Source organism: Tiliqua scincoides, chromosome 5 (genome assembly GCF_035046505.1).
Source record: "Tiliqua scincoides isolate rTilSci1 chromosome 5, rTilSci1.hap2, whole genome shotgun sequence".
In the NCBI taxonomy this organism is placed as follows: Eukaryota; Metazoa; Chordata; class Lepidosauria; order Squamata; family Scincidae; genus Tiliqua; species Tiliqua scincoides.
Genome location: NC_089825.1, coordinates 87,523,313 through 87,550,927, shown reverse-complemented (window position 1 = coordinate 87,550,927; position 27,615 = coordinate 87,523,313). Strand labels below are relative to the sequence as shown.

Here is a 27,615-nt window from a genome sequence, read left to right as displayed (position 1 = left end):
ATAAGTTTTATGTAGATGTTGTACACTGCCCTGAGTACAATGGAAGGCTATAACCTACATAAATAAAGCCAAATGAATTGATGGAAATAATTGAAGGGCTGCAATAATAACACAGGCCAACACACATTTTGCTTCCTTAAACGTTACACCAATTCCTGGTATATTTGGGGGGCCGATTCCAAAAATGGCATCCGTTTTGCCCTGTCACATCTAGTTTAGGAAGCTTCATGAGGAAGCTGCTTGAACCATTCACTAATGAGGCTATACTATATTTCTAAAACTGGACGTGATAGGGCAAAACGGATGCCGTTTTTGGAATCGGCGCCCCAAATTCATATCCAATCACCATAAAGTTTGGGAAAAACTTTTCTGACCCTCAATTTTGTAGGCCTGCAAGAGGGATCTGAAGGCCTTAGGAATAGACCTCAACAAGTGGGAAACCCTGGCCTCTGAGCAGCCCGCTTGGAGGCAGGCTGTGCAGCATGGCCTTTCCCAGTTTGAAGAGACACTTGGCCAACAGTCTGAGGCAAAGAAGCAAAGAAGGAAGGCCCATAGCCAGGGAGACAGACCAGGGACAGACTGCACTTGCTCCCAGTGTGGAAGGGATTGTCACTCCCAAATCAGCCTTTTCAGCCACACTAGACGCTGTGCCAGAACCACCTTTCAGAGCGCGATACCATAGTCTTTCGAGACTGAAGGTTGCCAATACACATAGTGCTGAATCCAAAAATGGCATCAATTTTGAACAGTTAACTCTGGTTTGGGGGGCATGGCATAGCCACTTTATATGCCAATTCAAGCAGCTTCCTTGTGAGAAAGCCATGGTGTCAGCTTCCTGACAAGGAAGTTGCTTGAATCAGTATATAAGGTGGCTATGCTGTAACCCCAAAACTAGAGCCAATCAGGCAAAACCAATGCCATTTTTGGATTCAGCTCTCCAAAAATATCCTAATTTTGTTCAAACATCCTTGGCAACTAAAAAAAAGTGTGGTTTGGGGTTTTTTTTGTTTGTAGGCCTATGTAATCATATAGCTTGAAAATTTTGTATTTGCTTTTTATATTAATTGTGATGCAAACAGCAGCTCAGCCAACATATATCTGCAAGCCACATGTATGTCAAAGAGCTGCATGTGGTTCATGAGCTGCAGTTTGGCCACCCCTGGTCTATAGGAAGAGGGAAGAACGAAGTCCTGATCATACCTGGCATATTTCCCTCTGCTTTGCCGCACTGAACCCATTTCCCGCCTTGGTACCGCCAGTGATGCTGATCCACTAAGACAATGTCCGCGTAGATGCTGTAGTGAGCCACAGGGTCCAGCCCAGAGATATTGAAACTCAGAAACGGGAACATCCTCCTGGTTGGTGGGGCAAATCGAGGGATGGGAGAGAAGAGAAACACAAAGAAGGTCATCGCATAGCCAGTTTACTCCAGAGCTAACATATTCTCCACTCAGAACTCCTGTAAAAATTCCTGTATTCAGAACTCAGGTTTGTGTCAAAGAAACACCAGGACACAGCAGCTTGGTCACCACACGTTGGCTTGGCACATCCAAGCAGAGCAGCAGCAAAGACAAATTACAGCGAGGGATTGGAAAATGAGGACCCATTTCATATATCATGGTTTGAACAAGAAGCTGGCATTCCTAGATGTGGCACCGCAAAAAGGAAACCAGCTTCTATACAGGGTTATGTTTCATTCATTCACAGCCCAATCCTGAGCTGCCCGGGGCACACAGTTGCAGCGGCGCCGAGAACAGCTGCTGCCACATCCTTCGCACCTCAGCCTGCCACAGTGGCACTTCGGGACAAGGGAACTTTTGTCCCCTTCTCCCGGGTTAGGGAAGCAGCCCTGCAATGGGCCAACCAAAATGTAAAGGCGGTAAAGTAAAGGTGTTCATGTAGGGCACTGAGCCCTACATAAATGGACAGGATCCAGTGGAGCTGAGCTCCACCAGACCCGCCTCCTGCCTCCCCGCTCCCTCCCCCTGGCACGCCTTCCATTCACCCCCTCTCTGCCCTCTCCATACCTCCCCACTCCCTGGAACGCCTCCTCCAAACACCCCTCCCCGCCCCCACTTACCGTGCGGCAGCTCAGCTGCCCATGAGACCGCCCAGCAGCAGAGAATGAGCACCTGCCCGGTGCTAGACCGCAACCAGCCAGCACTGGGCTAGCGCGGGCGCTGGCCTGGTGGTAAGCCTCGCAGATGTGCCTTACGGCACGTTTCCGACAGTGCGCTCTGGCAGAAAGCCGGAGTGCTGAGCTCAGGATTGGGCTCTCAGTCTGCAATTCTATCTGCATTTTTCTGGGAATAAGCGTCACTGAACACAATGGGACTTACTTTTAAATAGGCAGGCATGGGATTGCACTGTTAGTGCTTCAGTAGCGGTGGGGATTTACACATCTCCACAGCCACTGCAACTAGTTCACACGCTATTTTTCTTTCAACACTCCATGCATTTGAAAACTCTCTTTTTAAAAGCCATTTCAGATACTAGCCATCACACCAGCATGCAGCCTTTACATAAATTGAAACTAAACTTTTGGTGCTATGCTAAAAAGAGCAGAATTTTTGAAATCTTCACACCAAAATTAAGAAATGTCAAAATATTCAGATAAACTCCAAATTTTGTTACACAGTAGATGATGATGATGATGATGATGATGATGATGATGATGATGATGATGTCCTTACCTTCCAATTTGTTCACATGAGTTCTAGAACTGTGACCGAGAGAATAAGAACACAACACTCTCTTGCCATTGACCAATTTATAAAGTTTCCACTGGATTCCCTTCCCAGTTACTTTTTTTTTAAAATTGGGGCCTCATTCTCCCTCCAAAGAGCTCTGGAGGGGCAAACATGAAGGTTATCTCATTTTATTTCCTGGACCAGCTTGTCAGGCAACAGGCTGTCCATTCAAGGGACAACATCATGGAAGGGGGGTTGAATCTAGGCCTCCCTAAGCCAAGCTTGATGCTTTTACCACTATACCACACTGCTTGCAATTTTTCTAAAACTACGGTTTTTGTATTCAAAGCTGCCATATAGGGAAGGAACCAGGTTCTGATTATACACAATATTGCAAATCAGCTGGGTCTTTCCCTCTTGCAGTGCACTATCTTCACCAAAGAGAAGAGAAAGAGGATTAATTCCCAAGCTTTCTATCCCAAGGCATCCCATGAGGCCGTGCGGCACACACTCCAATTAGTTTCATCAATCACTGCTTCCAACTCTAATAGTTTCATTCATGATCTACTTTCCAGTGGTCAATATTTTTCCAGGCCATTCCCCCACTACTCACTGCATGCCCTCCCTCCATTCTAACAGGACAGCTCCAACAGAATGACATCTGCCGCATCTTTTTCTTGAGAGCCGCTACTGGGAACGGATAGCAACAGGTGTGAAAACAGCTCTGTTTCTTTCTTACCCACAGTGACCTTACAAAATGCTCCATCTCACCGCTTCCCTCTGGCTCCCCCCTCCCCCAGACCTCTCCTGCCACATTTCCGGTTCAGAAATAGATACCACTGCTATTTTCAGAGAAAGCGAGAAGGGGAGAAAGAAATTGAGAAAGAGTAGGATGGATGGGCAAAAAAGTGGATGGCTTGAATTAGCTTATTCCCAGGGCTCACCAAAGACATTTTGGTGCCTGAGCTGGAAAAGTGAAATTAGTGTCTCCCTCTGCTTCCACTCCAATAGACACATAAGATCATCAGACAAGCCCTGATGGATCAGAACAAAGACCCATCTAGTCCGGCTTCCTGTATCTCACAGTCACTCATCAGATGGCTCTGGGAGTGCATAGGACAACAAGATACCTGCATCCTGTTGCCATTCCCTTGCATCTAGCCTTCTGAGGTAGCCTACTTCTAAAACCAAGAGGTTGCACTTGAATTAATACAGGGCACAAGGCTTGGGCAGGACAAACGAACAGAAGTGCTTCCATGTGCAGCTCCTTTCAATGCAATGGGACTCAGGCAGGAAAACTTCCCCATAAATCAGCATTTCTCAGCATTTGTCCCCCGCTGTACCACTTTGCATGGCCCACCTATTTGCAGTACCACTAGAAGTAACTGGCAATGATGTCATCACCAGTTTCTTCCAGACTGGGAGGCCAGGCGCGATGCAACAAACACTGGTATGAGTCTCAGGGTGGATGGGAAGGCTTTTTTGAGCTCATGAAAAGTGCATGTTGTAGCTCTGCCTGCCAAGTTGAGCCCCCTACCATTATTTGTCACACTGCATTGCTGGTCTCAATGCCAGGTGGCAGGGGTCTGGGGGGTTCCCACATACAACCAGACACCACCTCAAGTACCGCCAGTGGTACAAGTTGAGAAATGCTGCCACAGATGATGCCTGGCACAAGAGGGGCTTGTTTGTCCCCCGCCTTTCTATCCTTGCCTGTACCCAGATCTGCCCCCGAATCAGTTGGCCTCATGCTTAATATTTTCTTATTATATTTTATCCTAGGTCTCTTCGATTGTGGAACTTGTGTGGCAGCATACAGGAATATCTCAGGCAGTCACTAATCCAGGTCCTGACCAGACTTGGTCCTGCTTAGGGCCAAACTAGAAGTGCATCAAACCCAGCGTTAAAAGATGGGCTTTATACGGAACCAAAAGTGATCCTTTTACCTCTAAGCATTTGCCCGATGGGGGACAATTCGACCTGAGAGTGGGGTGTGCAGCCAAAGGAGAGTTTACATTCCCCCCATGACATTTTCATGCAGCTGTTCCCCCCTTCACTGCACACCATCCCTGCAGGTGGTGCCGCATCGGGGACAAGAAACTGCACCAAGCGACACATGGGGACTGATTCCTAACCACATGTTGCAAACTTGCAAGTCTCTGTGAAAGTCGGTCAAAACTGAATCTCTCAAATATCAAACTTCACTTTTGGAAATTCAAATGAGGAGTATTTCAGAGGATAAAAAACACAACCACATTTCTAAGTCTTGTTGATGAACTGTCAATTTACCAAATTCAATATTTTTGCGCCTTTTTTGACTGGAAAAAAAAAATTCCACCTATATCCAACTGCATCCTGAGTGGGAAACATTGCAGGGATCTGGGGTGGGAAAGCTGCAGGAGAAAAAATAACATAAATGTAAATTTTTTCAAGTCAGGAGGACTTCTGCCGCTTCTGAATTTTTCAGGATGGGGGTGAAGCACAGGAAAGCTTTCCCCCTTCTAGCATATGCTAAATCAAAATGTATTAATTGTTCCTGTTTGTTACATTTTTATCCCACCCTTTCTCCAAGAAGATCAGGGTGATGTGCATGGTACAAATTCCCCTGTGTCCTCACCCAAAAAAAACACACACACAAGAGTTTATCCTCACAACAACCCTGTGAGGTAGACTGAGAGACTATGTAACTTGCCCAAATGACTGAGTGGCAATTTTTAACCCAGGCCTCCCTGGTCCTTGTCTGCCACTCCAAGCACTATGCCGCAGGTATAGAATGTGCAAGACACATTAAAGATTTATGTTGCTGTTGTTCAGTTGTTAAGTCATGTCCGACTCTTCGTGACCCCATGGACCACAGCACTCCAGGCCCCCCTGTCTTCCACTAACTTCCAGAGTTTGTCCAAACTCATGTTCATTGCCTCCGTGACACTATCTAACCATCTCATCCTCTACCGTTCCCTTCTCCTTTTGCCCTCAATTTTTCCCAGCATCAGTGTCCCAAAGGATCTCCTCTATGGAGAACTTGTGCAAGGAAAGCGCCCTACAGGTAGACCACAGCTGCGATACAAGGACATCTGCAAGAGGGATCTGAAGGCCTTAGGAGTAGACCTCAACAAGTGGGAAACCCTGGCCTCTGAGCGGCCCGCTTGGAGGCAGGCTGTGCAGCATGGCCTTTCCCAGTTTGAAGAGACACTTGGCCAACAGTCTGAGGCAAAGAGGCAAAGAAGGAAGGCCCATAGCCAGGGAGACAGACCAGAGACAGACTGCACTTGCTCCCAGTGTGGAAGGGATTGTCACTCCCGAATTGGCCTTTTCCAGACACTAGACTAGATGCTGTTCCAGAACCACCATTCAGAGCGCGATACCATAGTCTTCCGAGGCTGAAGGTTGCCAACATAAACAGGGTCTTTTCTAAAGAGTCCTCCCTTCTTATGAGATGACCAAAGTATTTAAGCTTCAGCATCTGTCCTTCCAATGAACAGTCAGGGTAGATTTATAACATGACTTAAATATAAAACAATTACTGTAGACATTTTCCGTAATATTTATAGTCATCCCATATGAAGGCACTGGGGCCTGCATGGCATGTATGAATAACTCTTAAAGCCAAACCCAAAAACCTTACTCTCGCCTCCAGAAAAGGCCTCAAAAACCAGAACGAAATAGGTTAGATCATTTCAAGCATCCTCTCATATGGATTAGTGACTGGCGGACAAGTTAATTTTTTCCCTAATAGCCCCCTCTCCGCCCACCCAAGTATACAAATAGAATTTGCCATTTTACTGGTTATCTGAGTGGAATTTTCCACCTACCAAGTGAAGGCAAAAGTGTAGGACCCTCCTGGAACCAAAGATGGAAGAAGAAGATCTGATTCATCCCATATTTAGTAAGCACCTAGCACCCTCCTAAACAGGGCTGGTTCCAGGATTGGGCAAACTGCCCTCCATGGGCTCTGTCCCACCTGCTTGGATCTGAGAAAGTTGCTCTGCCGCCACCACGTGAAAGCTGTGAACAGGGAGGTGGTCTCAGGCATCAGCAGTGGGGTCTTCTGAGGGACCTGGCAGCTGCCAAGCAATGCCCACTCCTGACACTAGTCCAGCTTCAAAAATACCAAATTACTATAATGGCAGCGAAGAAACCCCATGGAAATCCCCTGGTCCAGTTCAGTGCTTTGGTATCAAGCCAAAAGCTCAGAATAAGTTCCCTGGAAAAGGTGGCATGAAGTGATACTGACTGCCCACACTGACTGCCCGTGTCTGCTGAGCAGACAAGAAAGACGCCATTGCTTCAGGATGCTGACTTGTGTATACATAGATTGTGGGAAGCAGATGAAGATGAGAGAAGGAGCAGCCCAAATCCTCCTGGTGTCTGAGGGGGTGTGCCAAATGCTGTCCCCCCCCCCATGACCCGGTGGTATACCAGCCTTTGCTCCTCATACTTCATGGATGGTAAATCAATTAATATCATTCTACTTAAATGCTTCTGCTTCCTTGTTTTAAAGAGCTCTAATTGATGGATTAAGACCAGCCCAGCCCCAGACGCTTAACTCCCCCCCCCAAAAAAAATGGTTGCACTGTACAATTAGGCCTGAAGAAGAGTATGGTGTTACTCAAAAGCTTGTGATAACTTCCAGCATTGGAAACATGATTCAAATAAGGGTATCATCTCATTTCAGGTTTTTCCCCGGGAGGCCACCATAGCTTAACAACGGTGTTTTCACAAGAGATCCTAGGAATGCCTTGTAGCTTGGGACATGCCAGTTTTGCCTGCGGTTTAAAGTTTCCCAACATTTGCCCCCCGCTGTACCACTTCACACAGTCCACCTAGTGTAAGTGCCACTAGAAGCAACTGGCGATTATGTCATCACCAGTTACTTCCAGATTGGGAGGCCAGACACAGTTGCACTGGTAAGAGGCTCAGGGCACAAAGGAGGGCTGTTTCAAGTGTGCGAAAAACACAGGCTGGAGCTCCACCTGGCAAGCCAAGCTTCCTACCACACTGTTTGTCACACTGCATTGCTGGCCTCACTGCCAGGCGGTGGAGTCTGGGGGTTCCATGAATACCACTGGACACCGCCTCAAATACCACTGGTGGTACAAATACCACTGATTGAGAAACGCTGGTTTAAAGAGATACAAAAAATGAAAGAAAACATTTCTAACTATTCAATGTATAAGCAATTGTAGCTAATTTATCCAATTTAGGCTTAGGGCCAAGTAATCTGACGGACCATTTTCTTCCAAATGAGTCTACCCATGTTCACTTTGCAGGGTGGTGGTGGTTGGTGGTTCCTCTTGCATAGCCTGCCACCTTCTGAGGTGTGGCACATGTCCTGATTTCTTCCTTGTGGAACTAACTTCCCTCTTGACTGGCCCCCTCCCTCTCATTGATCTGCAGGAGGCTAAAAAAAAATAAATCTTTTTGAGTTGGCCTTCTCTGATTCTATTTACTATAGGCAGACCTTAGTATCCGTGGGTTTGGTACTTGTGGATTTGAATATCCGCAGGTTCCAAACCTGTGGGGTGGGCCAACTGTAGCCTTTCAAATCTGACTGGAACACAATTCCAGGCAGGTCCAAAGGGCCTTCTTAGGGTCAGGGAGGCCTCTGTGAACCTCAGAAGGCCTTGTAAGGCCACCAGAAAGTCAAAAAGCACAACTTTCTGGAGCACAGCCTTCTGGAGGCCTTCAGAGGGCAGGGCAGGGCCTCCAGAAGACCGAAAAGCACAACTTCTGGTTTTTGGCCAAATACTGAAAGTAATGCTTTTTGGCCATCAAAAGGCCCTCCGGACCTGACCAGAGCACAGCTCCAGCTCTGCGGATTTGAACATCCACGGATTGTAACATTCGTGGATTTTGGTATCTGCAGGGGTTCAGGGAACAGAACCCCTGTGGATTGCGAGGGCCACCCTATATGCTGGTTTTCTGTGTTTGCTTATTATTTGGCTTTGATTATTTTTATTTACATGATTTTGGGTGCAATCCTATCCAGCGCATCCTATCCTTTCCAGCACAGGTTTGGATTGGGTTGTTAAAGATACACAGGTACTGCTTAACTTCGGTGCTAATTTCTAAAATGAGAAAACCTAATTGTGCCTGGAAGCCTTATCCTCTACCCTAGTAATCTTTCCCCCTAATCCAGATATGCAGATAGACCTAATTTGAGGCAGGGCTCAGGCTAGGCTGGAAACCTTGTTTTCAGTGCCACAGCTTATACCTTGTTGGTATGTAAAGAGTGTGGCCCTCAACATGTGCAGACTGGAAAGTTTGTTTAGGAGATTAGCCATTTGCCTTTACGGCCCTGCAAATAAAACTGCTACCAAGGCTGCAAGCACCACACTGATTAAACCAATTAAAGTTTTAATTTCATATTGAAATTCCCCTTGCACTGATTATTTGGGGGGGGGGGATGGATGACTAACTGAACAAAAACACTGGGATACTATCATTTGCAGAAGCCCACCTTAAATGATGGCCTCACAGAAGCACCAGCTGTCATTCCTTGTGCTTAATTTGAGGAGAAAAAAATTGAAAATTTTTATTTACTCTTGATTCAGATCCAAAAGTATAGGAAAGTTTGGAAATAGTTATTGCAAATTAAAGCACCTGTCTTAAACCTGCAAGTAAAAGAGTACCTTATCTGAGATCCCATGTAGCCTGCAGTTTAGTGCGTTGGATTAGCGCTGGAAAGAGCTGGGTTCAAATTCTTCTCTCAGCCATGACCTTGAACCAGTCTCTGCCCTCATAATGTAATGAAGAGGGCAGAAGGAGATTCAACCAACGGGAGGGAGAGAGAAGAATCAAGTACCCTGCCTTGACTTCCTTAATGCAGCGGTTCCCAAACTTTTTAGTACCAGGACCCACTTTTTAACATGACACTCTGTTGGGACCCACCCAGGTTTACCAGCTTTTAAAAAAGGAGATCCAGAAAGAAATAATATTTTATTTATATATAAGTAATAATAACCAGAAAAAAGACACTCAGACATTTATCTCCCTGCGTTTACACATGCTTGCAAACTGCAGGAGCTGAGCTTTTTGCAGGGTAACTAGCAGCTCCAGTATCTGATTTTTGAATAGCCTCAGGGCTAAAGGCAATTAGTTATCTGATCTTTCCATCACCCATTGGCGACCCATTAAAAATCAGGGCACAACCCACCAGTGGGTCCCAACGCACAGTTTGGGAACCACTGCCTTAGAGGAAGGGTAGTATAAAAACATAATAATTAAACTGAGTTGCTATAAAATGAATATTTATAGAACTAGACTGGTTCTCAGCAATGGTTGGTTGGTTGGCAACCTTCAGTCTCGAAAGACTATGGTATAAGCCTACAGCACCCGGTATTCCCAGGCAGTCTCCCATCCAAGTACTAACCAGGCCTGACCCTGCTTAGCTTCCAAGATCAGGGATGTGCAGGGTAACAGTTGCTGCCATTATTGGTCTACAGTAATAGGTCTGGCAACAGTGCCATAATAATGTACATTGATAAAGGTGTGATTAATATAAATGGCTATTTAAAAAACTTCATAAATGGATACTTACGCAAATTCAGCAAGGCAGACGCAGCCTGTGCAACCAAAAGGACGGTGCAGTCGGTTTAAAAACAAAAAAATACCCTTTAGTTGATTCTCCTTTCATTTTTACTTTCATCAAAAAGTTTTCATTTTTAAAATTTGCAATATGTCTACATATTTTTACTAGGCACATTCACACAGAAATAAGTGACACTGAACTTGGTGGGTCCTGCTCCCCCAAAGTGTGCATAAGATTATACGCTTAGGGCCACATCCTATTCATTTTTCCAGCACTGGTGCAGCCATGACATCAGGGCATGCACTGCATCCTGCAGGAGGAGGGCTGGCACAGAGGCCTCCTCCAGGTATGGGAATATTTGTTCCCTTTCCTCAGGGATTCATTGTGGCTGCACCGGCACTGGAAAGTTGGATAGGATTGGGCCCTTAAAGGAAGTAATGTTTTAAAAGACATCCAGCACCCAGAGCTGCACACAGGAGGATCCTAACTGGAAGAGGTCCAAATATGAATCCTTTCAAGGGTGGTTGGTCACGACTGCTTTGGCAGTGCTTATCTCGCATGCCAAGGGTGCAGGAGGGCCAGAATCCAGATTCTTTTGCTCCTTCCTGCCACCACTGGGTTATTTGTTCTGTTTGGAATACACATAGGGATATTCACACATGCAGCAACAGGCATGCAGAATGGGCTTTATGGTTGGCAACCTTCAGTCTTGAAAGACTATGGTATAAGCCTACAGCACCCAGTATTCCCAGGCAGTCTCCCATCCAAGTACTAACCAGGCCTGACCCTGCTTAGCTTCCATGGGCTTACAAGTCAGCGAATCAGGACTCCAAACAATGTATTCTAAAAGGAAAATCATGCACTGAAATGAAAGCCAGGATGGTGTAGTGGTTTAGGAGTTTGATTTGGACCTGGCAGATCCAGGTTCAAATCCCCACTCAGCCATGAAGGTTCCTGGGTGACCCTTGGGACAGTTTCTCTCAGTCTCATCTACCCCACAGGGTTGTTGTGAGGACAACAGAAGAGGAAGAAACCATGTACATCACCTTGAGCTCCTTGGAGTAAGGGTGGTATAAAAATGTGTAAACAAACAAAAAACTTCTTATTGTAATGCTTGACTAGTAAGAATTAAGTTCCGACAAGTTAATTGCGACTTTATTCACGGATCTCCTGCTGGGGATCCATGCAGGACCCACCAAGTTCAGTGGCACTTATATGGATATCATCTAGTTGGCCGTGTGCATAGGATCAACACTGTGGGTTCGTTTGACCGGATATTTTTGCAAATCAGTTCTCCATCCAACCCCTCCCCCCAAGTCTTTTCCAAAATTTCTTAGCAAAATGCAGAAAAGCACTGAGTCTTTGCCTCATAGCAAAGTTAGAAACTGAACTCAGCATAGACACACACAACAATAACATCCGGGAAGAGATCATTGCCTTTGTTCCCTTCTTGCTTTCAAATGTATAAGACAAGACATTCCCCCAGTCTAATTTAGCCTCACAAGAACTTGGTACAAGTGATTTGGCTTGGAAGAAGCAAGGGACTTGTTCAATCCAGACCACTCAAGCAAGACTGACGTGATAGCTGAGATTGGAACCAGCCTGTCCTGGCAACCCAAATTTCATATTACCCTTCTCCCTCTTCCCAGTTCTTAATTTATTAAAGATGGAGATCTTTATCAGGTTTCTGAGAATACTACTCCCTTGAGCCTTGAGTGTTCCTTTTTTCAACAGAAACACTAAATGTGAGTATAAGTTTTAAAAGCAAATCAATCAGCAAAAGAAAATGTGTCATTTCGTTTCCTCGAAAGAGACAACACCAGGTCTACTTGTCCAAAACTTTTACAAAATAAACCAATTTTGTTTCATTCAGCAGTGTGAGTTCACAGGTTGCCCTGAACTCATTTCACCCAACAAATTCTGTGCAACATGAAGCTTGTTTGTCCATATACCAACAGAAGTTTGCCTACTACCAATGGATCAACTGCCCAATTTTTAGTCTATTTTGCGGTCACTATATACCATGACAATGTAGGAACAATTGATTCTGCATTCACAGCTCACACTAGAAACCACAGCAATGGATTCTGAGGTTCCATATTTGAAATGGCAAGGGATCAGACATTTAAACCAAACTAATTCCATAGAACCAAATTAAACTTTTCTCTTCCACTTCCTTTCCAGTTGATACAAAAAGCCTCTGCTTCCTCTCTTCCACTGCAGTCACACACACCCCTGCCGGGAATATCTCTATAGAGAGAGAAGCAATCTATCCCCCAGTGGCCTGATCCCCAGGAAAGGCTTGGTCAATATTTTAATCCCATTAGATGATAACATTTAAATCCCAAGAGGAAACAGCCCATCCACAGGAGCATTCTGGATCCTGCTGGGATGGAAAGCAGGAGAGGTGGTGGCTGCTTCACCCCTCATTAAAACATGTCTTGCATCTGTTCCTGGTCTCTCACGCACTCCCTTTTCCACCTCAAAAGACATAAAAAGGTAGCAGAAAGTTATCCAGTCCATTAAGGTTTACATTTGAAAGAGTGTCTGCTGTAACTGAGAAAAGCATCTCTGAGCATGTGCAGAGCACATCCTCATTAAGAAACTGGAACATATAGTATCTGGATATATAAGATCAGGAAAGGGGGCTTCTATATTCAGTGGATGCAATGAGAAGGCCTGTTTGAGTCCCGGGACCGATCTGTTTTAAAATTAAGCAAATAGCAGATGTGAAGGATCTCTCATCTCCTGCTCTTCCTGTGGTGTTTGCAAAGGGCTCATTTTGTGTGGGTACCTGCTGAATTTTTAAAGCGAGAGGTACTGGGGTTCAGCCGATAGGCAGACATTTTGTGGGAGAAGGGGAGCTAAGAATATATCGCAGAAGGAGCCGTCAGAAATCGCGTGACACAGCAAAAATGTTCCGATATTTCTCTATGAAAGTTAAGAGATCGATTTTAACAAAACAAAATTAAATTTGAATTTAATTCAAGCACTTGAATTTAATTCAGGTCAAGTCAATTGGACAAGTACTGTCCAATCATCTCTATACCTTAGTACTCATTGGCCAGAACACTCGGCCAGAATAATTGGCCTTATTATTATTATTATTATTATTATTATTATTATTATTATTATTATTATTATACTGCTTTTCAATAGGAGTACTTCATAAAGTGGATATTGACTGGGCGATTCTGAGCCAATCGCATTCTGTCCACCTAACCTACTTCACAGGGTTGCTGTGAGGATAAAATGGGGAAGAGCTACGTATGGTACCCAGAGCTCTCTCCAAGGAGCTCTGGGTATCATAGGGTATCCTGGGTACCAAGAATAAATAGTGTGAGCCACAGCTTCCCTGAATTGTGATGATGACAGCCAAGAGAAGGTACTGGGGACGGGAGAGGTTCTGCAGAGTCCACCCAGTGTTCCTTTGTGGAAGGAGAATGTGGCACGAGCAGGCCCACACATGTATCTGAGCACATTAATGGCTGGCTAGAAAGTTGTTTCCATTCAGACTCTCTCTCTCTCTCTCTCTCTCTCCTCTCTGGCACTCCTGAGAAATACTAGAAAATATCTGGATTGGTCTTCAGAAGTCTGAAGTGCTGTATTATCAAATAACCATCAACACAAATTCTAACTATGAAGGAAATAATGGGGAAGTGCAAGTCTGCCCCCCCTTTAGCACGGTGTCCTGATTTATCCTTAGGGATGGATTGCTGGAGAGGGAGGAATTAACACAGGGTCAAGAATCGAGTATTCTCTCTCTGCCGAGTCATATTTTCCATTCAAACTCTCACGGGGTCAGAGTGCTCCTGCTCAGCCAGCCTTCCAACAGCAGGGATGTTTTACTGTGCAGGCTGCAGTTTTTTGCAGGTGCAGAAAATTAGAGGAATTAATGTCCACATATATCCTTTTTATTTGGCTCAGAAGGGAAAGGATGCTTAATAAAAGTTTTTGGCACAGAAGTCTTGGCCTCTCCTCCCAAAAGAGCAGAACATCTTAAGACAAATTAATAGATCATAATAGATGGACAAGCAGAAAGAATTAAGAACTTGGTATGTTGGTTAAAGAATTAGATTGGTGGAGCAAACAGTGAGATTCAGGTGAGCTGGTTGATGCACAACTACAAATTCATTAGGCAAACAGCTCTAATTTCACTCCCCCCCCCCCCCACAAGCAGATATTGACCATAGTTTTTTGTACAGTAAGCATGGCTGAAATAACACATATGATATACTCTGAATGCTGAGATGTGCTCCACAAGCAGCCACAGTCAGCCATGCACAAAGAACATCCAGTTCAGACTAGGTAACTAATGTGTTGGGCATGGGGTTGCCTTTGAAAAGCATTCAGGAACTTCAACTGGTGCAGAACAGGGCAGCCAGATGGTCATGTGGCACTGGCAGTGTTCAAAATCTTGATTGGCTCTCTGTTTCTTAATTTAAGTCAAATAAATTTTTCAAGTCTTAAATGGAACATCTAAATGACCACATCCTGCCACATGAACCTGCCCCAAAACAGATCTTCTCCAGAAGATCTCTTTATACCCCCCAAACTCCTCTTTAGAAGTTATCAGGCATAAGGTCTTTTTTGTGGTGGCACCCAAACTTTCATTGTTATCCTTTAAGCGACATGCAAAGCCCAACCTGTCCTCTTATGCTATAGTCCTTAAGCTATAAACCAATGAAGCTGCCTTATCACAGTCGGAGCATCTAGCTCAACATTGTCTTCAGTGATTGGCAGTAACTCTCTAGGGCTTCAGACATGGGTCTTTCCCAGCCCTACCTGGAGATGCCAAGAATTGAAACTGGAATCTATTGTATGCAAAATAGGGGCTCTACTACAGAGCTACACTCTCGTACCCAAGGGAGGATGGCAACTGAGATCTTTGCCTTAGTTTTAACTGCTAATTTTGTCCTACTGCCATTTGGTTGTGTGTTTTTTTTTTAAGTGCTGTGTTTTATGATGTTTTTGCAATCTGCTTTGAGGGGTTTAAGCTAAAAAAAATTAAAAAACAGACCAGAAATTGCCAAATTGTCCCAAATCTCTAAATTACCAGGTTGGTAGAGGATAAAAATGCCTTTTTTATGTGTTGAAAATGTGAATTTTGAACACACCTATGTACGGGAGGCAGAGTCCTCTCCCATGTGTGTTTATATTTTGAAAGAAAGAAAGAAAGAAAGAAAGAAAGAAAGAAAGAAAGAAAGAAAGAAAGAAAGAAAGAAAGAAAGAAAGAAAGAGGCCTGTGAAATTATGGGTCAGAAAGTTGTTTGTTTTTTTTAATTTATGGTGGTTTTATATGAATTTGGGGTTCTGATTCAAAAAATGGCATCAGTTTTGCCCTATCATGTTTAGTTTTCCCAAAGGATCTCCTCTATGGAGAACTCGTGCAAGGAAAGCACCCTACAGGTAGACCACAGCTGCGATACAAGGACATCTGCAAGAGGAATCTGAAGGCCTTAGAAGTGGACCTCAACAGGTGGGAAACCCTGGCTTCTGAGCGGCCCGCTTGGAGGCAGGCTGTGCAACATGGCCTTTCCCAGTTTGAAGAGACACTTGGCCAACAGTCTGAGGCAAAGAGGCAAAGAAGGAAGGCCCATAGCCAGGGAGACAGACCAGGGACAGACTGCACTTGCTCCCGGTGTGGAAGGGATTGTCACTTCCGAATCGGCCTTTTCAGCCACACTAGATGCTGTTCCAGAATCACCATTCAGAGCGCGATACCATAGTCTTTTGAGACTGAAGGTTGCTAACGTGTGTGTTTAGTTTTGGAGATTCAGCATAGCTTCATTAGTCACAAGGAAGCTACTTGAACCATTCGCTAACAGACCTATGCCATATCTTTGAAAATAGATGTAATAGCGATGCCATTTTTTGAATCAGCACCCCAAATATACCCAGGAATAGGTTTCAGTGGTATAGCTATGCCATCTGGTACCCAGGGGCACATACCCACGCCCCCTCAAGGAACTTCCAAGTTTTAGAGAAAAATCAGACATGCTCCAGCAGGCCTTCTGAGGCTTGGGAAAGCCACACCCAGACTCCCCGGGCCTCAGAAAGGTACACTCCTAGGCATGGCACCCAGGGCAATTGACCCCCCCAGCCCCCTTAGCTATGCCATTGATAGGTCTAACTTTTAAGACAACAAAATGTGTGTTGGCCTGTGTAATTTCATATTGGATATTTCTCAACCCCCCCCCCCTTTTAGACTTTGAGATTTCTGTTTCCTTCCCTGGGTATGCATTAGGATAGCTCCAACAAAAGTGTCCACCTCAGATATATGAATAATCACTGAACAAACAAATTGGCAGGAGGCCTTTGAAAGGAGCCATTTCAGTTTGGTCAGCTTGGAGGGCCCTCCAAGGGGCTGCTTCAGACAGGAAGTATATAGATATATTAAAAAGCAGAAGGTTGCCAACAAACAAACGGAAATGCTGTCTGCTCAAGTTTCCAAAGCATTACTCCCAGCTATTGGGTATGTTATTCAATGTAATCATAGTCTAGAAAGCACAGGCGAGAAGGTGGGAAAATGTAGTGCAATGCCCCCCATCTAGAGTGGAATTTGCCAGGTATTGGTCCCAGCTCAAGGCAGAAGCAGACACAATGTGGCAAATTAATGCATGGACATCCTATTTTATTTTTCTTTGACTAAACCAAAGCTATCCTGCCTTCCACTCCAATTTGAACTGGACTTGAGATTTCAAAAGAGGGGGTTTAACCCTTTTTCCTTATGTTATTTCCCCAACTTAACCCCATCCCCAGCTGCTATTAGCTATGGAGGGAGAGAAAGTCATGTCCAATGTGTCTGTCTCCCCCCTCCCCCATGACTAAACATAGCTGGGGAAGGGTTAAGTAGCAAAAGTGGCAATGAAAAAGAGGTAACCCTTCTTTCCACAGCCATAGGTGGTGTGTGTGTGTGTGGGGGGGGGGGGAATAGCCAAACACCTCCCCAAACAAAAAAGTTGTTCCCCCCATTGCTGAATCATAAACTGGAAATTAAAATAAAGTTACAATTCTATAGTGCCTGCTCGGTAGTTCTCCAGCAAAAATCATTGGGACATCAGAGAAAATGTGTTTAGGGCAGGAGAATTCAGTTGTAAATTGTACTGATTTTCACTTTCAGAAAACTAACATGTGGGACAAAGCTTGCTCCCCCCCCCCAAAGTGCACTTTGCCACTTTTGTGCCCCCTCAAGATTTTATTTTTCTTGTGCCTCCACTGCCCCAAGCATAATAGCCCTAATCCAAATTGTCCCTCTAGCTGTTTTTAATCAAAGAAAAAGAGGTCAAGCATTCTGATGCTAAATCTCCCCACCATGTTATGTCTAGTTTAGCCTCCAGGAACTCACAGAACAAAAATGACTGAATAAAATTGAGGAGGCTACCACAATAGGTGTGTCAACAACATATTAGATCCTAATTTTAAAAACTCAGGAAAAATGATACAGGTGGAAGAAATATGAACTCCAGTTGTGGGATTTGTCCCTGGCTTAGTAACTAGACAAGAAACCCTAAAACTGGGTTCTGGGAGCTAATATTTATTACCTAAACATGGTTTAATATACATTAGGACAGCAATCCCATGAACGTTTTACATGGAAATAAATCAACTACTAAAACCTTTGGGGACTCCACTTTGAGGCAAAATGTCATGGGATCAGACTGTCTAAGATGACGGCTGGGCCAAACTGCAGTACTGGTGGCAGCAGTAGTACCCAATTGTGCCATCAGGACTCAGTTGAGACTTTTGCCCTGAGACAAGAAACTTAGCACTGGAATGAACCTGGCACTCATGCGATTCCTCCTCCTTCTCTCACTCCTTCTACATTATCAGTTACAATTGGTTACATCTATTTTAGTGTCATGCGCCAACCATCATTTGTTGTTATCAGTGGCATAACTAGGGTTTGTGTCACCTGGTGTGAAAGACCAGTGCATCACCCCATGATAAACTCCTCCCATGCAGCGGGTGAGGAGCGCCCTGGGGCAGTTGGTATGCTGATGCACAATTGCTCCATCCCCCTGGTTTTTTGGCTATAACCTTTGATAGAATAGAGATATTTAAACACAGTTTGTTTCATTACATTCCACATGAAATTACACATCAAATGATATATAACATGATGGTATTATTCAAAAATATCAATATTTTAAAATTTTTGGCAAGTAGTGATGTCATTCCCTTGTGCTCGTCACCCAGTGCGGCCTGCACCCCCCTAGCAATGCCACTGGCCTTTACATCCAAACAATGGTTTGATTTCATCCTCCAAACCAGGACTGTGAACTGCAGTTTGAATTAGCTTCATTTTTCTATCTTGCTCTTCCTCTAAGGAGTGTACAGGGTTCTTTCCACTCAATTTAAATTTTACGACAACCCTGTGAAGTAGGTTGGGCTGAGAAAGAGTGACCGTCCAGAGTCACCCAGTGAGCTTCACTGTATTTGAACCAGACTCTCCCCTTGTCTAATCTAACATTCTAACCACTAAAGCATACGCAGCCCGACTAACGTCTGATTTTACCACCTGATTATTTGGTAGGCAGACAAATACCGTGAGCAGCGTCCACTGAATAGTGCTGAGTTTGTCATAGCATCAGGCTACATGAAAACACTTTCTGTAGGGTTTTGATAGGTGGTGGCTCATTCACCTGTGCAAGTGATAGAGGTGCAGCAAGTGCAGCACTCAGGGCTTTTGACCCCCTGCCCCCAGCCCAGGTCCACCACTGGTTCTCACAAGGCTGCACTTCATACTGCAGGTGGGAAGGGTCACATGATTCCAAGGTACCAGCATGTCCTACAAACAACAAAGCAAGAACCTTTTTCTCCAACACCTCGTTTTCTACATGGAGGGACTACAAGAAGGGTGTTAATTCATGCCAAGGCCGACCCAAGACATCTTGATGCTCTCCCTTACCCAACGATGGGCCAGCCTCTGCTCCTCCCACTTGCCAATGTCTAGTCAGTACACTCCTCCCTTTCCTCTTCCTCTCTGTCCCCCTCTTCCTTTTCTAACCCAGGGAGCGGAAGGAGAAGAAGCAGTAGTGGAGCCGGACAGAAATAAGTGATCCCTACCAAACTGCTGCCTGAGGCAACTGCTTCAGCTGTCCCTTGTGGATGGGACAGCCCTGAGTTTTGTTTTTAATTTACTGCTGTCAGAAAAACGACATAAACTATGATCTCCATCCCCAACTGGTTAAAAGGACCTTTCTGAAGTGCTTAAGCCTGAATTCTGTCCTGCTTCCTGTATTAAGGGGCCGACTCATTATCATCTCCATTTCCTGTCCCACCCCACAACTCTCTGATATAATGCATGATGCAATGCAATGCAATGAGGTGGGGAGGGGGGTGGTTCAGCCTCCACAGACTGACTCTTCAGAAGGAGGGCTGAAAACCATCCCCTCCCCATCAGCACACCATGGCAAAACAACTAAAAAGAACAAAACACGCTGTGTGGTGGGCTGCTTATTTCCTGAGCCAACTTGTTGCTAGGGGAACATGACACACACCACAATAACCACGCTCAGAAGATGGAGGGGTGGGAGGGAGGCAGCACAAGGCCCTTTCTCAACCCCTTCAACCTTCGATCCCATCCTCCACTCTGTTGTAAATACAGAACTTTGCGCAGGTATTGGAACAACCGGTCACTTCTATTGTTCCACACACTCTCTGGGTCTTCAGCTTCACAGAGCAATGCCCTGAGAGGCATTCCCGTGGTGGCCATCTTACCCATGGGGGGAAATGTGCCACTGAAATGCTTGGTCTTGTCTCAGGACATTCAGAAAATCCTTGGCTAAACTGGGACTTGAATCCACAACTCCCAAACTCAGCTCAGAGGTCTCTAGACTACACTGGTACACCAGAAGAAGCTGATTTACTGTTAAGTTAGCATCTAATAATACACCTCCTGTCATATTTCCCCACCCTATTTTCATACACTAGCCAGGACAAACTTATTCATTTCTCAACTCTGCTATACAAGTTTTATCTGTTCAGCAGGACTTTCCTTGGTATCCGTTTTCTTTTTTGCATGATAATTCAATGCAACTACATTCGATGCACGAAGACTGCAAGCTGAAGTTCCACTTACTCAGCCCTGAAAACCACAATACTTTGTGGCTGGGGGAAAAATTTGTTTATTAAATAGTATTGACTTCTTGCTTCAGCTCCCACATTCCAAGGGCTTGTAGCAGCCAACCTATTACCGCCCAATAAAAGTTGATTTGAATTAACATGACTTATTGCCATTTCCAGAAGACGTAGAGACTCAGGCTTGGGCAAGTCCCCAGATGAAGATAATTCCAGCATTGACCGATAAGTGTCTAGCACACTGTTCTGTGGTTTCTCATAATATTTTGGGACACCAACGATGACCTTAATAGAGGTGTTACTTCCTTTAGTCGGGCTCCTCTGGCCTGGGGGTCAGATCCAGGGTTTGGGGAACTCCATGAGCAAAGCTTACTGTTCCACCTCTGCACTGCATTCTTTCCCAGTAGATCTGGGCACTAGGACGCTCTGCGTAGTCATGTCTGCCTCTACGTCCTGTTGCTCAGCCTCCTGGGGTGCCAGGCAACAGATGCAACTGCCCAGAGCATCCTGGTGCCCAACTCTACTGGGAAAGAATGCGGCACAGAGGCAGAACGGTAAGCTCTGGTCCAAATGGGGATGGGATTTTTGGTACATAGCAGTCGTGAGTTTGGTGCCCACTGCTTTAGGACATTAATTGCTAATATGCTTGCTGTTACCCTGCACGTGCCTGATCTTGTCTGATCTTGGAAGCTAAGCAGGGTCAGGCCTGGTTAGTACTTGGATGGGAGACCGCCTGGGAATACTGGGTGCTGTAGGCTTATACCATAGTGTTTTGAGACTGAAGGATGCCAACCATTTGCGGTGCAAAGTGAGTTTCATACTGATCTACATACTATCCTTGAAACATCCAACTCCTTCAGCATCACACTACCTATTGAATATTTTAATGGCATAACTCCTGTCCCCAAATCTTTTAAAATAGCCAGGGCACCAGGGCAGAGTGGCTGTCTACACACACACACCTCCACAAGCTTTAGGTCTACTATCCCTTAGGAACACCTATATTGCTGGCCACATCGCTCAATCTATAGTGTCCCAGTCCTGCTAGGGGGACCACACAAATGGACAACAAGTAGAGATGTGAAGGTCCCTAGCTGGATAGGGAACTGAACGTGCAAAAATGGGCTGCACCTAGGTTTCTCTGATTCATCTGCCAGGATAGTGTACATGGCATCTTTTCAAAACATTCTGCGCATCAGCTGTCTGGTAGGAGAGTAGGCCATCAGAGTCAGTCCCCACTGCTCTCCCCTTCCTGCCAAACAACTGGTGGAATTCCAGTTATTCGGAAAGAGCTCCATATGCCCATTGCAGCTGCTCAACTCATGTTCTCTTCAATTGGCATTTCTATGGCTAACCCAATCAAATGGGGTGATGTACTAACTATGCAACCTCAAAGCACAAATCCCTTTGATACAAGAAAGAAAGAAAAAGAAAAATAGCTATTGATCCTTTGTTGATAATACAGCTATAAACTGCGAGGTGTGCAAACGAACCACAGCAAATGCCCTTTAAATACATTTTTTGTGTGTTACTTTAACTTTGAATGCATCCAAGGGCCAAATTTGACAAGATGACAGAGATCCATGACTGGATCACCCATCTCCTTCAGATTGATGTAAACAGCAATCACGGGGGAATAGGGGGATATGAACTGGGATTGCAGCAGTGAGGGAGTGGAGTTTACATCACCCCTTTCCATTTTCTTACACATTTTCTCTCCTCAAATCTGCAACAGCTTTTCTTAAAGACATTTTAAGAGATAGTAGTTGTGGTCACAGATCTTTGACATCCTGTAGAGTCTGGCCCAAAGGCCAGGTCTCTGGGCACAGCTGAGTCTAGGTAAAACACACCTGGGAGTACGTCTACCTGTTTGAGCTAAACAGGACCGTGTCAGTATAGAGATTGACTCTCAACGCTGTCTTTTGTTTTTGAGTTTATACCACAAAACCTCAAATGTTTGGTAGAACTGAAGGCACAAACCTCACTGCAACAGATAAAATCATTTCTTTAACCCCCCCAGCTGCTTAGCTCCATTACATGTTTTTTTTTACACACTCTCTCTCTCTCTCTCTCTCTCTCTCTCTCTCTCTCTCTCAGAGGGGGGATTAGTCTCACTGGGGCAAGTCTTGTCTGCTCCCCCCTCCATTCAGAAATGAGGAAAGGAAACTTGCTGCTTCCATTTTTGATGTATAACAAACTGGGTTTGTTCCAACCATAATTTGTGACCAAGCCTGGATATCAAACTGAAATCTGAAACCACACAGACACATTCTTTCAATAGCACCCAGAGAACTTCAGACACAAGGCCTGCTGGTCATATCTCTTGTTTTAAATCCCCAGTCCAGTAATCAGAGATGCTAGTGGACCTAACCTTTGTTGCTCCAACTCATCAGAACAAACAGAAGGTTAAATGCACAACGGTGCATACACAATGCTTAAAAAACAACCACAAAGAAATAACAAAAAACTGTTCACCCGTTTGTTTGGTGGTTTCCACATGAAGATATGAACAGAGGTCATAAATGTATTCTTCTTTCGATCGTGGACTGCTCAGTTAATACTGCCTCCCAGCTTCAAACTTGTCCCTGAGCAAAAATGTGTCATAGCTCAGAAATGGGATTGTGCATTCTAAGCAATGGCGAGGCTTCCAGGATTCCCTGGGAGTTAGTAGGGAATCCCAGAGGCATGATCCCTTCATCCTGTTCCTCTACTGAAGCCAAGCCTAAATGTAACCAACTGAACGCCTATCTATCTCCTGCTTACCCTTTTCTCAGTCTTCTTCCCTCCCTCTGATGCTTTGCCTGGGTCATACTTAGCACTGCAAGTTCCTCAAGGCAAGAACTCTTTTCTTGCTATTCTGTCAAGTAACATGCAAACTGAAGGCACAATATAAATACTAACAAAAACAATCCTGTGCCCATGTACTAATAATCCAGAATTATTCCTGTGCCCATGTACTAGCACAGTGATTTTCAACCTTTTTCATCTCGCGGCACACTGGCAAGGCACTAAAATGGTCAAGGCACACTATCAGCTTTTTGACAATTGACAAGGCACACTGTGCTGTCAATGGGGGCTCACATCCCCCAATGGTCCTATTGATAAATGACCCCTGCCAAATTCCTGAAGCACACCTGGGGACCATTCGCAGCACACCAGTGTGCCATGGCACAGTAGTTGAAAATGGCTGTACTAGCAGAGTAAAGCAGAGTCAATGCTGAGCAAACTCCTGCCTGCTCCAAAGGACAAGTTGTCGTGGACATTGCCCATAAGGCAACTTAATTTGTCAAGGCGCATTTCAGCCCCTCTCTGATCATGTTCATGTACTCCACTTCCTATTCTATGAATCACGGAGTAGGACAATGATATTTATATTTGCTGCTTTAATTTTCAGTCCCTATAAATTCTGATAGAGAAAATTTGGAGAATGCAACCTGGACACACTGGGACAGTTGAATCCAGGAGTACTTCCAGGCTGTGTATGTGCTCTTTTAGAGGCATGGGATCTCTTCTAATGTAGGTTGAATGCCTCCATTCAGCTCACTCGAATTTCTGCTGTGTTTTTGGAATTCAGTTTATTTGCCCTCATCCATGCCAAAACTGCCTTCAAGTACTGGTTCAGGGTTCAGCAACATATGTGAGCTCTCCTTCGTACCGAGACCCAGAATTACAGCAGCAGTAATGACCCATTGCTCAGTAGCATAGCTAGAGGGGGTGCAAAGCACTAAGTTTGGCAGGAAGCCTCACAGCGGTGTGCAAACAGCTTCTCCCCTTCCCCTTCGGAGTCACTCTGGGCAGGAGGGCAGGCATTTGCCTCCATTTTGCTCCCCCTGCCCGGAATGGCGCTGAAAGTGAGGGGCCCCTTGCATGCCATGGTGATGGTTGGCAACCTTCAGTCTCGAAAGACTATGGTATAAGCCTACAGCACCCGGTATTTCCAGGCGGTCTCCCTTCCACGTACTAACCAGGCCTGACCCTGCTTAGCTTCTAAGATCAGACAAGATTGGGCATGTGCAGGGTAACAGTTGAGGCTCCCTGCAAAACCTAGTGCATTGCATCCCCACTCGCTACACCACTGCTGTCACTCATCCACAGTCCAGTTCCTGTTCTCCATGGCTGAGTGGTAGGGGGACAGCTTGTACTATATGTGCTTCCCAAAGCATGGGAGGTGTACACCGTTGGACAGTTCTCACAGGGAATTTGCCCCAAGGCTTCTTGAAAAATGGGAACTGCTGCTAGGCCCACATGATCAACTGATCCTCCTTTCAGCCAAAATCCTCTTCAGATAGAAAACTAGCTCATCAGGGAGAACTCTAGTCTAGCCTTATCCCCAACATGCTATTTTCTACCGGCAGACTGTGTGTATGTGGAGGAGGATACAGTTATATGAACCCAATGCACACTCTGAAGTGGTACAGCCCACCTCGGGTTTACCACCAGAACTAGGCTCAAGCTGTTTTAAAAACTCAGTAACATCTCTATTCTTCACCATTTAATCCAAACCTCAAAAACGATGTGTCATAATTTCTAAAAACTGTTCAGCGTTAGACATCTGCTGCAGTGGAAAGGAGTTTCATAGCCATGAAGTAGGCTCATGAAAACACCCTTTGCTGCAGAGTTGATTGGCTATCATGGCCCTCTATGGTCCCTAGACCTCCCCCACCCTCCTTTCTGGGACTTACTTGAATCAAAGTGCAGCCTGGAAATCTATTTGAAATGCCATGGCTTGCCTGTAGAACATGTGAAATAATGAGAATACTCCTGAGCATGTACAAAGTGCATTCCCTTTGCCTGTGAGTAACCATGACTTGTTCCCACATAAGTGGGATAGGGGTAAAGGCAGGACTTCTACATCAGAGGGTGCAACTTCTGTGCTGGAGGAAGCCCAAGGAAGTCTTTCCTGTTAAAACAACCAACTTCTTCCTTCTCTGAAAAGCCCTGACAATGGGCTGAAGTCGATTGTTGTTCTGGGTTAGGAAAAGGCACACAGAGAAGCCCCGATCCCCTCGCCTTCTCCTCCTGAGATGTGGATATTTTTTTGTCCACACTGAAACGAGGTTGGGTAAAGAACATGTGTGCTGACAGTTTCCTTGAAGGCACAAAGAGCAGGCACTGTGTGCCAACAGCCCCCTTGAGAAAGGAAGGTTCAGTGGAGAAAAATTAACAGATATAAACACTCCCTGTGGGTGTGAGAAAGATGCAGCCAAGATCTGTACCGAAGAGACATAATTTGAGGCTCGAGGAAGTGGCAGGCGGGGGGTGGTGGTAGGGAGGGAGGGAGACATTTCTGGGAGGGTGATATGGCAGCAGGCTCTTGCCGGGCAACTTGTTCCATGTTCCCGGGGCCACCTTGTAAACATATCACAAGCCAGAGGGCTACAGCAGATTTGCATATTTGGCATTACATTTTTGTTTGCATGAACAGGGTGGGATATGTTTGGACTTCCTCTGCAGTGGCATCAGCCTCCTGTTGAGTGGACAGGCCTGTGTTGATCCCAGCAACAAGCTGGTTTGGCTTTCCGACAACCCTAGGAACTGAGTTTTTGCCCAGACTTTACTGCATAGCTTTAGCTTTTTGCAACCAGGAAATATTAAAAAAAAACAAAAAACCTCCCCCAAAACATCAGAATAAAGTATGCAAATTGAATTTTTCCACCACAGTGTGGTGATGACCACTAGCCTGTACTTTTTTTTTCTTTGTAATGAATTACATAAAATAACTAGGAGATGTGGTTTCCCAACAAATAGGTACTGAGAGACTTAATGCTGAGCCTCCATATTCAGAGGCAGTAAACCACCAAACATTGCTCGGTGAGATACAGGAGGCCCTACAACTTTACTCATTTCACTACCTGGTGAAAATATTTTCATTCAAGAATGACTTCAGAAGCATGTCTGAAGCTGTATGGGTTCACTGGACTTTAAGGGTGCAATTCTAACCAACTATCCAGCACCACTGTCTGTGTGAAGTTTGCACATGCTTCTCATGTCTGCATGGGTTTTCTCAGCCCAGGAAAGCTCACATTTATTTCAGTATTAGAAGTGTTTTGGGTCTTTGTTTAGAAGTTTGGTGATGCTTTTATGACCAGAAATATACTGTACAAACCTGTTTACGTATATAAATTAGCCAATGGTAAAATTGGTTTCATTAAAGTCATTTCGCTTGAAGTTGCAGTTTCCAAGAACCGATCAACAACTTTTAAGTGAGCACTTGCGCTTTTTCAAACTTTCCACCTTGATTCAGCAGCCAAGGAATCCCAGCAAAAGATTCCGAGTCATATTCTGTGGACCACATTCTGTTCTTGTGGGCCACTGGCCTGCAGGAACTGAAAGTGAGTCCCAGAACACACCCAACGTGTGATTATGCATTTCAGAGAAAGACCAGGAGTGGGTGGAAAGTCGTTTTTAGGATAGGTTGACTGCTGTTACTGATTTTCCAAATTAAGAAACCATCCAACAACCCTTGGGGGATTCTCAAGGTTCCCCAGAATGCAGGTTGAAAATTACTGTCCAATGTCGAAATATGATCACCATTCATAGCTTAGTTTCTCAATAACTAAGGCTGCAATTCTAACCACACTTTCCTTAGAGTAAGCCCCATTGAACAAAATAGGACTTACTGCTGTGTAAACCTGGTTAGAATTGTGCCCTGAATCTTTAGCCTTTTGAAGCTGAAAACTGAGGATTTAGGGACTAAACTTCCACTACCCTAGCAATTGTTAATTATCCTATAAGAGGCCAATTTCCACCTGCTCAAATCATGCAGTTGTAGTTACTTTCTTGGTAAATGTACCCTTTTGTCCTCCCTTTACAGTACTCTAACCCAGTGCTTCCCAATCTTTTAAGCACCATGACTCACTTTGTCAGCAGTGGCGACCTGGGTAGTGCTCCAGAATGCTTTGTGATGGCTGGCTAACACCACAGAATGCTTTTTGGTGCCACAGCCAGCACTGGCCTACAGCTTTTTCATGACCTACCAAAAATAGGCTCATGACCCACAGGTGGGTCACAACCCACAGTAAGGAAACCAGTGCTCTAACCTGCTGTGAGCATTGGTCAGGAGTGTTAATCCTCTACCCTGTTTCCCAGTCTCAATCAAATTCCCCTGTGGCCACGTTGCTTTGGGGGAAAAAAAAGAGGTTTCTTGGTGCCACTGTTGAGAGGTGCATCTATATACCACACATCATAGTTCAATGTATGACCGCCCAGCCACTGAGAAACAAAAGAATAATTTGTTTTAAGGCAACATATCAAGCACTAAAAACATAGGAACAATCCCTGTTCCACCTTGTCAGAACTGAAACCCTCAGA

General features: G+C 45.0%; 1 protein-coding gene across 1 annotated transcript in view; it reads right to left on the bottom strand.

Moving 5' to 3' along the window:
- TBX21 (T-box transcription factor 21) overlaps positions 1–27,615 on the bottom strand; it is a 53,181-nt gene that overhangs the window by 9,592 nt on the left and 15,974 nt on the right. Inside the window, exon 2 of the mRNA XM_066628913.1 lies at positions 1,201–1,355. Within this exon, the coding sequence (XP_066485010.1) occupies positions 1,201–1,355 (155 nt within the window). The remainder of the gene's footprint in view (positions 1–1,200; positions 1,356–27,615) is intronic.